We start from the raw sequence: 15,900 nt of genomic DNA on the forward strand, positions 1-15,900 counted from the left end.
GTGGAAACAGTTTTGAAATGAAAATAAAGAAAGGCCGGCCTGGTGGAAATATGTCAAATTTCATACTTTTTATGGAAAAAATAAAAATAAAATGCTGCCTGCCTGGTCACTTTTGGGCATACAGTTTTCCTCTATAGATGAGAAACAAGGTATCATTTTAGGCCATTTATATAGGTTTCGAATTGTTCTACCAGTGTCCCCGTACACAATCAAAGTTCGGTAAAGTGCAGCAATACACCATCTATCAAAAAAATAAGTATTTTTCGAACAGATCTGCACTTCTTGCACCGTGACTGATAGTAATATTTATTTGTAGGAATCCTGCAATAACATTCAAAATGAAGTTGATTTGACCAGCTCATCGAATTCGAGTTGCATAGAATCGACCATATCCTCACCGATAACATATGCTGATATTGTTAAAGCCATGCAAACCTCTTTGTTAGCCGCTTCTGAAGAAAGCGATGATGACGGAAACAACGGCAGCAGTAGCAGCATTGACAAGGAAATTGATAAAGGTGCATTAAAAAATAAGGCCGAGTATATTCGGCTGACATCGAATGCAGCAACATCGTTATGGTCAAAAGCCTCCTTGATATCCCCAACGTATGCTGACATATTGAAGGCTACTCCACAATCGAACAGTGGGTCTAAAAGTCAACCGGAAATGGAATCTAGAGCTGTGCCTGAAAAAACACCACCTGTATGTGTTGAGCAAAGGAATAGTGAAATAGTGCACTCAACCTACGCCGATAAGTTGAAGGCCAACCAGCGAGTGAAATCACCCGCTAATGATTTTTCTACACATAGCTCGCTGGATGAATCGGAAATTGAGCCTATGGAATGCTCAAATGAATCAGTAGTGCGAAACGATATAGAGTCGTCGAATGATATTTCATCACTTTCGCCAACGTATGCCGACATATTGAGAACGAATCCACAATCAAGCGGCGAGACTAAAAAAGAACCCGAACGGGAATCTACACCTAAAATAACAGTACCACCGGAAGTAAGGACACCACCTCAATATGCGGAGCTACAAAGAACTGCAAAACCTCCATCGTATGACGAAGTCATGCGAAACCGACAGGCCTATGTCCTCGATGACGAAAAAATAAATGGACCAAATCGGATGACATCAATTAACGAACAAGACGTTGAACCAATCAATACAAAAAACATAGAATTTAAACGGAATCCACCGCGGCATAAACGTAAACGTTATACCGACTTTTATCGTCCAACGGTCTTCCATCGCTTAGACAGTGGGAATATTAAATACTGCTACTGCCAGGAACCAAACGATGGGGATCCTATGGTGGAATGCGATTATTGTGGCAACTGGTTTCACTATCGATGTATGAAAACAGACATCAACACGCAAAATTTTACAGATGAAACAGCCGTATTCTGCTGTTCCAGTTGCACCTCTACTTTCATTCGTGGTTCTAGCAAACGGGGCATCGTGAACATAAAAAACACATGTTGGCTAATATCGGCAATACAAGCATTTTTGTCAACAAGTTATGCCGGATTTCTGCGGACGATGGATGTCGAGCGACCTGTGCAACGGGTAACTGATGTGGTTCAAAGGAAAATCCTTCGGATTAAAGATCAACTGTCGTGCATTATACAAATGGTTTGTACTGATACGTTTGATGAACCGTATGTGGGAAGAGAATTTATGGACACCTTGATTGAAAGTGTTAATGAACTCCTTCCTGGAGTATCTAACGGTATTATGTTTGATTGTGACGATTTTGTACGCCAAATATTGACAAAACTGCTTGTGATGTTCGATCGCCAGGATAAACTTCGCTTTATCACAAAAACCTACTGTAAGCGTTTGAACCATCATCACGAATACATAAACAATGACCAACAATTTAATGAATTATTGATAGGTCGCTACGCTATTCCGAATGATGATATAATGATGGCTATTCGGCGCTACTTCGAGGAAGAACGCAGAGACTGTCGATGCCCATGTCCACATTGTGAAACACAGCGTCAGCGTGAAACAGAAGAAGTCAGATATATACAAAAGATAATTAATCTGCCAAAAACGCTGATCGTAAATATGGCCCGTTGCAGGATTAACTATGAGGACGGATCACTTTTTAAGAACATGGACCCGGTGAAGCCGTCGTCGATATTAGATATGACATCATTCATGGGTGCTGACGCACCGCAGTATGCATCTCGGTGTTACTGGTTGTCCGCAGTTATTGTGCATCGAGGTTTCGCAGCAGATAGTGGTCATTATGTAACCTATCGATTCAACCGCGATGGGACCGTTACTTTATTCGATGACAGCGTGGTAAAAATTGTTCACCCACAATTAGCGGATGCGGATATCACTATCAATGGACAGATGTTCATATATACGATAGATAACATCCACTGTGACGGGATACCAAAAACACAGGCCGAAAATTTGAAAGAAGTTAAACAAATGGAAAACCGATCTATTTCACCAAGGAAGTGCCGGTCACCAAATTCTCATGAATCGATTCATGAATACAAAAGTCCATCGTTCGAAGATAAAACGGTAAGTAGCGTAACGATGACAGACGATGACATTCTGAGTCACAGGACATTGGAGGCGCTTTCAAATACAATAGTAGAAATTGATGCATATGAAGCTCCGACACCGGAACCGGCACTATTTCAGTTAAAGGCTGACGAATGGAATGAACTCATAAAAAAAGCAACCGTTATAACATCAAAGAAAAAGCCAGCTCAAAGACAAAGATCTCTACCACCGAATTGGGTAAACATATTTCATGACTATATAAAAGAAAGCAATCCACATTGTACCATACAATTCAAGGGTCACCGAGTACGAGCAGCAAAATCAAGAAAAAGAAATGCTCCCTTATTTACAGCAACGGGTTATTGCAGCATTGGAAAGAACGAAGAAGATGTAAGGGAGTGCCCTTGTTCTATAAAGCTGGTGATGAATGATCAATTAAATTGCATAGTTACATACACAGGTACAATACTACACGAGAAAGGTTGCAATAGCCGTAGATATTTCAGAGCAAATGAAAGAGATGAGATGAAAGCCCAATTACTGGATGAAAAGCATCCCCGTAAATTACAAGATAGACATATAAGTCAACTTACAAAAACACAGCTAGCTTCCGGCAATTGGTCAGGTGCAACCGTATCCAGTGATGTTTATAGAAGTATGCAACATGAAGCCAGAAGAGGACTTCAAATGAATGATGATGTGTGGAAGAGTCTTATTGAAATGAAACAAAAATTCAAAATTGAAGACGGACTCGATGATGAGGACTTACCAGGATATGTACATCATATTGGAATAGATCCGGCCACCATACATCTCTATTCCCACGCAGGAATTAAAGCATATCACGACCTTGCAACAAACTTTCCCATATATTATGATGCAACGGGGTCAATTATAAGGAAGCAAAAAGATGGACCAGATTACTACTATCATGCATTAGTTATTCACAATCCAAACGTCAAACCAAGCACTCCTTTAGCAATAGCTGAGATGATAACCCGAAGCCAAAATGCACCCACAATTATATCATGGTTGGCAAACATCCAGCACGCCGAAAAACGAATTTACGGGTACAAAAATACGATATCACCATGCATTATTTCAGCTGATAGAAGCGCAACATTTTTGTTAGCCTGGTCGAAAATGATTAATTCTGAAGACGTTGCAGATCACTTGCAGAGAGCGTACCGAATAGTAACCGGTGAAGCTTCAAAAGATGATTTAGGAAAAACCATATACCATATGGGATGTTGCCACCTTATGAAGGATGCTAAAGTAATGGTGAAAAAGTACTATGCAGCAAATTATCGACTCGGCATGTACATTTTCAGCGTACTGGCAAACGTCTCTAACCTGAAACGTTTTGAAGATCTATACTACAGCATTTGTTACGTATTGATTTCACAAAAAAACTCACCAAAAACTGCTGAGCACATGCGTAGACTGCAAGCTGCACTGGAAACATTGGGCACAGAGGAAGAAGATGTTATAAAAAGCACCTATGTCGAACCCGAGGTAAAAAATAACGATGATGAGGGCGGGGATGAAGAGATGTCTAATCGTTTGACAGAAGAAGAATTCATTCATTCGAATAAAACTTCGTCATTTGCTAAAATGGGTAAGAAAATACTGGAGAGGGTGCGAGCGGATATCTTGACAGAACGTGCAAACGAGTACATTGAGGAAAACCCTGCAGTATCAGAAACATTACTGAAGAAGATACAAAGTCATTACATTCCGACTATACCATTATGGTCTAACATGCTGCGTGGGGACCTCAGACGACACTTCCCAAACGGAAGTTCGCAGCGTGAATTCGTTCGCCTCACCGGTACCGTACCCAAAACACAAGGATTAATTGAAGAATTTTGGAAAGATGTCAAAGGTTCGATGACCAATTACATTCGCTGGCGCCCAGATGTATTTGTATCTAAAGCCAAAGATTTCCACGTATCCAGGTGCAAAAAGTTTTTCATGCAGTCTACTTTAAAGAAAAAGACAAAGCGTGCTGGGAAACGATTAAAAAGTCTGACGAAAGAGAAGTGGCATCATACGCCAACAGTTCTAGGCAGAAAAATGACTGGTAACAGTAACACAAAGAAAAAAGGCCACTTCCAAAAACCTCCCAAAACTCCAGTGACAGCTCGAAAAAAAACTGATTCCACAAAATTGCAGAAAAAGATCACTCAGGCAGGAGAAAAGAACAAAGCAATTGGCATTTCAACAAAACGGAAATTGACCTTCGAACCAATGATCAAAAAAGTTAAGTTTGATAACTCGACACTCAACAGAAGTGACCACGAAAAGACGGTAAACGAAATAAACTTCCATCCAGGAAATACATCAACCCCTAAAATGAAGAAGGTGATCACATTTAACAAACCTAAAAATTCTGTTGAAGTCATCACAATATCACCTGAGCAACAAGAGAAAAACAACAAAAAGATCGTCTTCAGACACGCCTATCACTTGTCATTAAAGGTAATAGGAAGTATCTTGAATTCAAAGGAATGGCTAACCGATGAAGTGATTCATGCATATGCAGAAGCTGTTTTCTGTAATACTAATGCCAATTTCCTAACAAGTTTTTTCTACAGCGCCTGCTTGAATAAAAATCAAACCACAGATCCAGTGGTATATCTCAAAGATGACATTACTGATAAAAAGTATCTTTTTATACCAATCAATAGATCTAATCATCATTGGGTATGCGTTATCATCAATACCGAAGCAAGGCATTTGATATATCTAGATCCTACCAATAGAAGTGGCCCTACACTGCATGGACAACAGGCAATAAAGGTGATAAAGGATGTTTTTCAACGGAAAATGGGAGAAACCTTCATGGAAAACTGGACAGAGCTATACGACCCACCAAGTAAAACTCTGCAAATTGACTTAAGCAACTGTGGTGTATACATTTGTGCATATTTCGAATCAATGTTGATATCATCAAAATTGTCATTCAATCTCAGGGAAAACTGGACAGCATTAAAGTATCGGAAGAAGATGCATGCTATTCTGATGAAAGCCAAGTCTAATGCAGTTACCTATTAAAAAGTCTAATGCAAAGTATCCACAAGGGTCAACAGTTTGTATGTTGGTTTGTTGAGGTTCTGAAATATCACTTTCCTATCAGGGTCGAGTCATCGGTCCACGCGATGCCAGTATACCTACTAGGGTCAATAGTTTGTATATGTCGGATTTTTTTAAAGTTCTGAAATATCAATTTTCCCTATGAGGGTCGAGTCATCGGTCCACGCGATGCCAGTACCCACTAGGGTCATTGTATATGTCGGTTTATTGAGGTTCTCAAATATCAATTTTCCCTATCAGGGTCGAGTCATCGGTCCACGCGATGCCAGTACCCACTAGGGTCATTGTATATGTCGGTTTATTGAGGTTCTCAAATATCAATTTTCCCTATGAGGGTCGAGTCATCGGTCCACGCGATGCCAGTACCCACTAGGGTCAATAGTTTGTATATGTCGGATTTTTTTAAAGTTCTGAAATATCAATTTTCCCTATGAGGGTCGAGTCATCGGTCCACGCGATGCCAGTATCCACTAGGGTCATTGTATATGTCGGTTTGTTGAGGTTCTGAAATATCACTTTTCCCTATGAGGGTCGAGTCATCGGTCCACGCGATGCCAGTATCCACTAGGGTCAATAGTTTGTATATGTCGGTTTATTGAGGTTCTCAAATATCAATTTTCCCTATGAGGGTCGAGTCATCGGTCCACGCGATGCCAGTACCTACTAGGGTCAATAGTTTGTATATGTCGGTTTATTGAGGTTCTGAAATATCAATTTTCCCTATGAGGGTCGAGTCATCGGTCCACGCGATGCCAGTACCTACTAGGGTCAATAGTTTGTATATGTCGGTTTATTGAGGTTCTGAAATATCAATTTTCCCTATCAGGGTCGAGTCATCGGTCCACGCGATGCCAGTATCCACTAGGGTCAATAGTTTGTATATGTCGGGTTTTTTTAAAGTTCTGAAATATCAATTTTCCCTATGAGGGTCGAGTCGTCGGTCCATGCGATGCCAGTACCCACTAGGGTCATTGTATATGTCGGTTTATTGAGGTTCTCAAATATCAATTTTCCCTATCAGGGTCGAGTCATCGGTCCACGCGATGCCAGTATCCACTAGGGTCAATAGTTTGTATATGTCGGGTTTTTTTAAAGTTCTGAAATATCAATTTTCCCTATGAGGGTCGAGTCGTCGGTCCATGCGATGCCAGTACCCACTAGGGTCATTGTATATGTCGGTTTATTGAGGTTCTCAAATATCAATTTTCCCTATCAGGGTCGAGTCATCGGTCCACGCGATGCCAGTATCCACTAGGGTCAATAGTTTGTATATGTCGGGTTTTTTTAAAGTTCTGAAATATCAATTTTCCCTATGAGGGTCGAGTCATCGGTCCACGCGATGCCAGTACCCACTAGGGTCAATAGTTTGTATATGTCGGATTTTTTTAAAGTTCTGAAATATCAATTTTCCCTATGAGGGTCGAGTCATCGGTCCACGCGATGCCAGTACCCACTAGGGTCATTGTATATGTCGGTTTATTGAGGTTCTCAAATATCAATTTTCCCTATCAGGGTCGAGTCATCGGTCCACGCGATGCCAGTATCCACTAGGGTCAATAGTTTGTATATGTCGGGTTTTTTTAAAGTTCTGAAATATCAATTTTCCCTATGAGGGTCGAGTCATCGGTCCACGCGATGCCAGTATCCACTAGGGTCAATAGTTTGTATATGTCGGGTTTTTTTAAAGTTCTGAAATATCAATTTTCCCTATGAGGGTCGAGTCATCGGTCCACGCGATGCCAGTACCCACTAGGGTCAATAGTTTGTATATGTCGGATTTTTTTAAAGTTCTGAAATATCAATTTTCCCTATGAGGGTCGAGTCATCGGTCCACGCGATGCCAGTACCCACTAGGGTCAATAGTTTGTATATGTCGGGTTTTTTTAAAGTTCTGAAATATCAATTTTCCCTATGAGGGTCGAGTCATCGGTCCACGCGATGCCAGTATCCACTAGGGTCAATAGTTTGTATATGTCGGGTTTTTTTAAAGTTCTGAAATATCAATTTTCCCTATGAGGGTCGAGTCATCGGTCCACGCGATGCCAGTACCCACTAGGGTCAATAGTTTGTATATGTCGGATTTTTTTAAAGTTCTGAAATATCAATTTTCCCTATGAGGGTCGAGTCATCGGTCCACGCGATGCCAGTACCCACTAGGGTCAATAGTTTGTATATGTCGGGTTTTTTTAAAGTTCTGAAATATCAATTTTCCCTATGAGGGTCGAGTCATCGGTCCACGCGATGCCAGTATCCACTAGGGTCAATAGTTTGTATATGTCGGGTTTTTTTAAAGTTCTGAAATATCAATTTTCCCTATGAGGGTCGAGTCATCGGTCCACGCGATGCCAGTACCCACTAGGGTCAATAGTTTGTATATGTCGGATTTTTTTAAAGTTCTGAAATATCAATTTTCCCTATGAGGGTCGAGTCATCGGTCCACGCGATGCCAGTACCCACTAGGGTCAATAGTTTGTATATGTCGGGTTTTTTTAAAGTTCTGAAATATCAATTTTCCCTATGAGGGTCGAGTCATCGGTCCACGCGATGCCAGTATCCACTAGGGTCAATAGTTTGTATATGTCGGGTTTTTTTAAAGTTCTGAAATATCAATTTTCCCTATGAGGGTCGAGTCATCGGTCCACGCGATGCCAGTACCCACTAGGGTCATTGTATATGTCGGTTTATTGAGGTTCTGAAATATCAATTTTCCCTATGAGGGTCGAGTCATCGGTCCACGCGATGCCAGTACCCACTAGGGTCATTGTATATGTCGGTTTGTTGAGGTTCTGAAATTTCAATTTTCCCTATCAGGGTCGAGTCATCGGTCCACGCGATGCCAGTACCCAATAGGGTCAATAGTTTGTATATGTCGGGTTTTTTAAAGTTCTGAAATATCAATTTTCCCTATCAGGGTCGAGTCATCGGTCCACGCGATGCCAGTACCCACTGGGGCCAATACTTTGTATGTAATACGTACATTTGTTTTCTAAAGGTATAGATTTTCAGCTCAGAAGATTATTCCATGAGATGGTTTATGGCAAGAAGATGGTTTCAAGAAGATAATTCCATGGCAAAGTCTATCCCCGTATCATAGGCCCTTATAAGGGCCACTCATATGTCCAGAAAGAGCAGTTTGTGCAGCGCCTCCTCGCTTTGCTTCAAATTTTTACATTTAACTTCATATAAGTAGCCAACGAAAGGAGGTATAAACCGTGAGAAATTTTAATGAAACGTCATTTTCATTAATTATGTTTTACGTGTTCGTGTTCGTTTTGAATATCGCTCCATGGTGCAAATGTTTATTGCAATACCACGTAAAAACCAATGCACAGACTTCTGCCTAACATCAACTTATAGATATTAAAAAAAATTCAGATAAAAGAAATTCTTTTTGTCTTAAGTCAACTTAAAGAATAGAGTTTCCTGAATATTATACTTGATTTTCAGAAAGCCTCAGGTTTTAGTTTTAGAGAAATTTGATTTTGAATTTTTACTTTTTAAATATCGAGCCATGATGCAATCGTGTATTGAAATGACGCGTTTTTTACTATGATCGAATCAATGCACAGACATCTGCCTTAAATAAACTTAAAGAATAGTTTCCTGAATACTATACTGGATTTTCAGAAAGCCTCAGGTTTTAGTTTAAGAGGAATTTGATTTTGAATTTTAAATTTCTGAATATCACGCCATGATGCAATCGTGTATTGAAATGACGCGTTTTTTTACTATGATCAAATCAATGCACAGACATCTGCCTTAAATCAACCTAAAGAATAGAGTTTCCTTATTAATATACTTGATTTTCGGAAAGCCTCAGGTTTTAGTTTTAGAGAAATTTTATTTTGAAATTTAAATTTCTGAATATCGCGCCATGATGCAATCGTGTATTGAAATGACGCGTTTTTTTACTATGATCAAATCAATGCACAGACATCTGCCTTGAATCAACTTAAAGAATAGAGTTTCCTGAATATTATACTGGATTTTCAGAAAGCCTCAGGTTTTAGTTTTAGAGAAACATGATTTTGAATTTTAACTTTTTAAATATCGCGCAATGATGCAATTGTGTATTGAAATGACGCGTTTTTTTACTATGATCAAATCAATGCACAGACATCTGCCTTAAATCATCTTAAAGAATAGAGTTTCCTGAATATTATACTAGATTTTCAGAAAGCCTCGGGTTTTAGTTTAAGAGGAATTTGATTTTGAATTTTTACTTTTTAAATATCGTGCCATGATGTAATCGTGTATTGAAATGACGCGTTTTTTACTATGATCGAATCAATGCACAGACATCTGCCTTAAATAAACTTAAAGAATAGTTTCCTGAATATTATACTGGATTTTCAGAAAGCCTCAGGTTTTAGTTTAAGAGGAATTTGATTTTGAATTTTAACTTTTTAAATATCGCGCAATGATGCAATCGCGTATTGAAATGACGCGTTTTTTTTACTATGATCAAATCAATGCACAGACATCTGCCTTGAATCAACTTAAAGAATAGAGTTTGCTTATTAATATACTTGATTTTCAGACAGCCTCAGGTTTTAGTTTTAGAGAAATTTGATTTTGAAATTTAAATTTCTGAATATCGCGCCATGATGCAATCGTGTATTGAAATGACGCATTTTTTTACTATGATCAAATCAATGCACAGACATCTGCCTTAAATCAACTTAAAGAATAGAGTTTCCTTATTAATATACTTGATTTTCAGACAGCCTCAGGTTTTAGTTTTAGAGAAATTTGATTTTGAAATTTAAATTTCTGAATATCGCGCCATGATGCAATCGTGTATTGAAATGACGCGTTTTTTTACTATGATCAAATCAATGCACAGACATCTGCCTTAAATCAACTTAAAGAATAGAGTTTCCTGAATATTATACTGGATTTTCAGAAAGCCTCAGGTTTTAGTTTAAGAGGAATTTGATTTTGAATTTTAACTTTTTAAATATCGCGCAATGATGCAATCGTGTATTGAAATGACGCGTTTTTTTACTATGATCAAATCAATGCACAGACATCTGCCTTAAATCAACTTAAAGAATAGAGTTTCCTGAATATTATACTGGATTTTCAGAAAGCCTCAGGTTTTAGTTTAAGAGGAATTTGATTTTGAATTTTAACTTTTTAAATATCGCGCAATGATGCAATCGTGTATTGAAATGACGCGTTTTTTTACTATGATCAAATCAATGCACAGACATCTGCCTTAAATCAACTTAAAGAATAGAGTTTCCTGAATATTATACTTGATTTTCAGAAAGCCTCAGGTTTTAGTTTTAGAGAAATTTGATTTTGAATTTTAATTTTTAAATACTGCGCCTTGATGCAGTCGTGTATTGAAATATTGCATTTTTTACTATGATCAAATCATTGCACAGACATCTGCCTTAAAGAATAGAGTTTCCTTTATAATATTCTCGATTTTCAGAAAGCCTCAGGTTTTAGATTAATGGAATTTTATTTTTTGAAATTTAAATTTCTGAATATCGCGCAATGATGCAATCGTGTATTGAAATGACGCGTTTTTTTTACTATGAAAAAATCAATGCACAGACATCTGCCTTGAATCAACTTAAAGACTAGAGTTAATATACTTAATTATCCTCAGGTTTGAGTTTAAGAGAAATTTGATTTTTAATTTTAATTTTTGAATATCGTGCCACGATGCTATCGTCTATTGAAATGACGCATTTTTTACTATAATCAAACCAATGCACAGACATCTGCTTTACATCAACTTTACATCAGAGTGTGCTTATTAATATACTTAATTTTAAGGAAGTCTCAGGTTTCAGAGTTTCAGAGAAATCTCATTATGAATTTTAGCTTTTTAAATATCACCCAATGATGCAATCGTGTATTGAAATGACGCGTTTTTTACTATGATCAAATCAATGCACAGACATCTGCCTTAAATCAACTTAAAGAATAGAGTTTCCTGAATATTATACTGGATTTTCAGAAAGCCTCAGATTTTAGTTTTAGAGAAATTTGATTTTGAATTTTAACTTTTTAAATATCGTGCCATGATGCAATTGTGTATTGAAATGACGCGTTTTTTTACTATGATCAAATCAATGCACAGACATCTGCTTTGAATCAACTTAAAGAATAGAGTTTGCTTATTGATATACTTAATTTTCAGGAACCCTCAGGTTTTAGTTTTAGAGAAATTTAATCTTGAAATTTAAATTTCTGAATATCGCGCCATGATGCAATCGTGTATTGAAATGACGCGTTTTTTTACTATGATCAAATCAATGCACAGACATCTGCCTTAAATCAACTTAAAGAATAGAGTTTCCTGAATATTATACTGGATTTTCAGAAAGCCTCAGGTTTTAGTTTAAGAGGAATTTGATTTTGAATTTTAACTTTTTAAATATCGCGCAATGATGCAATCGTGTATTGAAATGACGCGTTTTTTTACTATGATCAAATCAATGCACAGACATCTGCCTTAAATCAACTTAAAGAATAGAGTTTCCTGAATATTATACTTGATTTTCAGAAAGCCTCAGGTTTTAGTTTAAGAGTAATTTGATTTTGAATTTTAACTTTTTAAATATCGCGCAATGATGCAATCGCGTATTGAAATGACGCGTTTTTTTTACTATGATCAAATCAATGCACAGACATCTGCCTTAAATAAACTTAAAGAATAGTTTCCTGAATATTATACTGGATTTTCAGAAAGCCTCAGGTTTTAGTTTTAGAGAAATTTAATTTTGAAATTTAAATTTCTGAATATCGCGCCATGATGCAATCGTGTATTGAAATGACGCGTTTTTTTACTATGATCAAATCAATGCACAGACATCTGCCTTAAATAAACTTAAAGAATAGTTTCCTGAATATTATACTGGATTTTCAGAAAGCCTCAGGTTTTAGTTTTAGAGAAATTTGATTTTGAATTTTAATTTTTAAATACTGCCCCTTGATGCAGTCGTGTATTGAAATATTGCATTTTTTACTATGATCAAATCATTGCACAGACATCTGCCTTAAAGAATAGAGTTTCCTTTATAATATTCTCGATTTTCAGAAAGCCTCAGGTTTTAGATTAATGGAATTTTATTTTTTGAAATTTAAATTTCTGAATATCGCGCAATGATGCAATCGTGTATTGAAATGACGCGTTTTTTTTACTATGAAAAAATCAATGCACAGACATCTGCCTTGAATCAACTTAAAGACTAGAGTTAATATACTTAATTATCCTCAGGTTTGAGTTTAAGTTTAATTTTTGAATATCGTGCCACGATGCTATCATCTATTGAAATGACGCATTTTTTACTATGATCAAACCAATGCACAGACATCTGCTTTACATCAACTTTACATCAGAGTGTGCTTATTAATATACTTAATTTTAAGGAAGTCTCAGGTTTCAGAGTTTCAGAGAAATCTCATTATGAATTTTAACTTTTTAAATATCACGCAATGATGCAATCGTGTATTGAAATGACGCGTTTTTTACTATGATCAAATCAATGCACAGACATCTGCCTTAAATCAACTTAAAGAATAGAGTTTCCTTAATGATATACTTAATTTTCAGGAACCCTGAGGTTTTAGTTTTAGAGAAATTTGATTTTGAATTTTAATGTTAACATGTTGAGCCATGATGCAATCGTGCGTTGAAATATTGCGTATTTTTTACTATGAACAAATGAAGACATCTGCTTTAAATCAACTCGAAGAATAGAGAAATTAATTTTCAGGTAGCATTGTTTTACTTTTATAGACATAGTTGAATTTTAACAGGCATAATTGATGTAAAATACATTTCGATGAAAATCTATGAAATTTACGAAAATCACTACACATTTTAATTATATAAAACAATTATTGATCACTCTTCTGCCCCGGTGACTTTATTGAATGATCGTCGTTTCGTCCGGTCAAAGTGTTAAGTTATACATTTCATGTCAACCAGTATCTACAGGCAGCTATACAGTGTGTACACACTATATCTGAATACGAGGCTGGAATAACAGGCTCACTTCACGATAGTGGCGCAAGCCCCTGTTTAGCCTCTGCAGTTTTCAAAAATGTCTTGAACAATTTATTCATTGTGTACTTAAACAAAATATAAATCATGCTTATGCTTACCAAATCAACATAACCCCTTGTTTCGGACATTTCGAATGATTACTAAGGGCCTACAGATTCTCACAAAATTTAATTATGAACATTTTGATTTATAACAAAAATTGTTGATTGCGGATGTAATAAAACTTAGTATTCACTAATGATCGGTTGTCGACCTTTGCTTAAACCCGGACTCTGCGCGTTACTCTTCTTCACGGCACCGCAGTCCTTATTTCACTGCGTTTGAGATTTCACTATTGGTTTTCGTTATTCCATATTGGTGTACTGGCTAATTGGTGGACCTTGCAGCAACTGTTGCTGGGGTATTCGAAATTGCAAAAACTGGAAAAAAAACAGCGTAAAAATGGTCTTGTCTTGCACTTTTTTTTTGTCAATCTTGTAGACTCAGTCTATCGACAAGCTTTTTTTGACTCAACACCTTGGATAAAACACATCAAGAATGGATGGGAATAGCAGCATTCAAAACCAAACAAAACTACATGAAAACCAAATGGCAATGCAGAGGCAGAAAAACAAACATATGTAAATATTTACAAAAGGTTGTTTATTTTACATGATTACAAAAATGTGTACTTCATAAACATTAAACACTATTCACAATTCAATATCAATTATTGATCAGATTTTTCTGTTCTAGCTCAAAGCTAAATGCGTGAATCATATATACATGAACATCCAGTGTATGGCATTCTATCAGTAGCATCATATCCTTTCTTGAGACTCAAGCAAAACCACACTGTTCCCTCTGACAACCTGAAGTAGAAATATACAAAAATTAAGTAATTTTCAATCTTAGAAATAGCAAGAGTTCATTCATTTTACTAATACAGTCAAAGTCTGTTACTTATAATGCCATCGTTTTTTCTAAAGACAAATTTGCTCAATCCAACTCAATTTCAATGGAAATACCATTCTTTACAACGCCAAATTCGTAATCATGCCATGTTTTTCATTGGCTCCAACAGTATCATCATAAAGGACATACTGTAAAAGCTATTTGGATTTTCCCCTCATTTCCAAAGCCATCAATGACATCAAAGTTAGTAGCCGAGAATTTTAACTAGACAAAGTATGAGGAGTTTTTAATTAGAATAGCAATGTAATCCATCACGGTACGACAGAGTTGCAGTCACATTCAGACAGCTGAATAATTCAATAGGAATGCCACCATCTGGTCATCCTCTACTCAACAATGACGGATAGAAGTGCTGAGTTTCTAAGTGAATCAGAAGGTTATCTGTAATGATAAAAATACATAACATACCACCATGCCGATTGGTCGTTTTTCACCGGTTTTTAACTCTTCAATGCACTCATCTATCACTATATTCATGAATGGATCGAAGCCTCTCAGAACTCCTGTTATTTGTCGATAGCCATTGAGTTTCACTGTAAAAAAAAATCAGAATGAGCATTGTATTTAAGATTTATACAAAAGGCATAAATGCCAGGGTCAATAAGTGTAAAAATACTTACATGTTAATCTCTTGTCCATATACCTGAAAGAAATAAATAATCAAATAGAGAAGAATTAATTAAAAACCAAGTCCAAGATGGTACATTCATTCATAAAGAATTAAAAGATACTCCAGCACACCCTCACTACTACTGACGTACTGTAAGTGGTTTATTTAAAAAGGTGAATATTAGGTATTGAATTTAAGTGAGTGAATGGTGCCTGGCGAGGCCGAGGGTCTGATGAATTTAATGCACAACACTGCCACTGAGCAAATGCACACCAAGATTTCACCAAATGCAATATGACAAAATTGCAATCATAATTTTTTTTAGCAAATAATGTGTGAAAAGAAACGGGGGAAAATTAGAACAATAATCATGAGTATAACAATAAGATTCGCTACTAAATTGTCAGAAATAACCTTAAATTTTTCACTGTGTATTTGTAAGCAAACTATGGCATACTACAACACATTTTTCGAATAAACAGATGATAAAATCGTAAATAGTGCTTAAGAATTACAAACATACTTCTTCAATTCTGGTGGATGTGCTTTACTCATCGTGATTTAGTAAGATTATTAATCCAAACTTTCAAAGAAATTCGTTACGAATACAAACAGCGCCGGTTAGTGAGAATGTTACAGGAAAAATTCACGACGCTGGACCGCGGGTAACAC

At 36.8% G+C, this 15,900-nt stretch overlaps 2 protein-coding genes across 2 annotated transcripts in view; both read right to left on the minus strand.

Moving 5' to 3' along the window:
- The window catches only part of LOC141898842 (uncharacterized), a 31,118-nt gene extending 17,285 nt beyond the window's left edge, over positions 1-13,833 (minus strand). Inside the window, exon 1 of the mRNA XM_074784969.1 lies at positions 13,763-13,833. Within this exon, the coding sequence (XP_074641070.1) occupies positions 13,763-13,792 (30 nt within the window). The 5' untranslated portion in view covers positions 13,793-13,833. The remainder of the gene's footprint in view (positions 1-13,762) is intronic.
- A 462-nt stretch (positions 13,834-14,295) lies between these two features.
- Positions 14,296-15,900, minus strand: LOC141899957 (small nuclear ribonucleoprotein G-like). Its single transcript, XM_074786602.1, has 4 exons — positions 15,752-15,900; positions 15,239-15,261; positions 15,027-15,151; positions 14,296-14,515 (listed from the first exon to the last, which is right to left on the minus strand). The coding sequence occupies exons 1-4, from the start codon at positions 15,781-15,783 to the stop codon at positions 14,465-14,467; spliced, it is 231 nt and encodes a 76-aa protein (XP_074642703.1). The 5' UTR covers positions 15,784-15,900; the 3' UTR covers positions 14,296-14,464.

This window comes from Tubulanus polymorphus, chromosome 2 (assembly GCF_964204645.1).
Source record: "Tubulanus polymorphus chromosome 2, tnTubPoly1.2, whole genome shotgun sequence".
NCBI classification, from domain to species: Eukaryota; Metazoa; Nemertea; class Palaeonemertea; order Tubulaniformes; family Tubulanidae; genus Tubulanus; species Tubulanus polymorphus.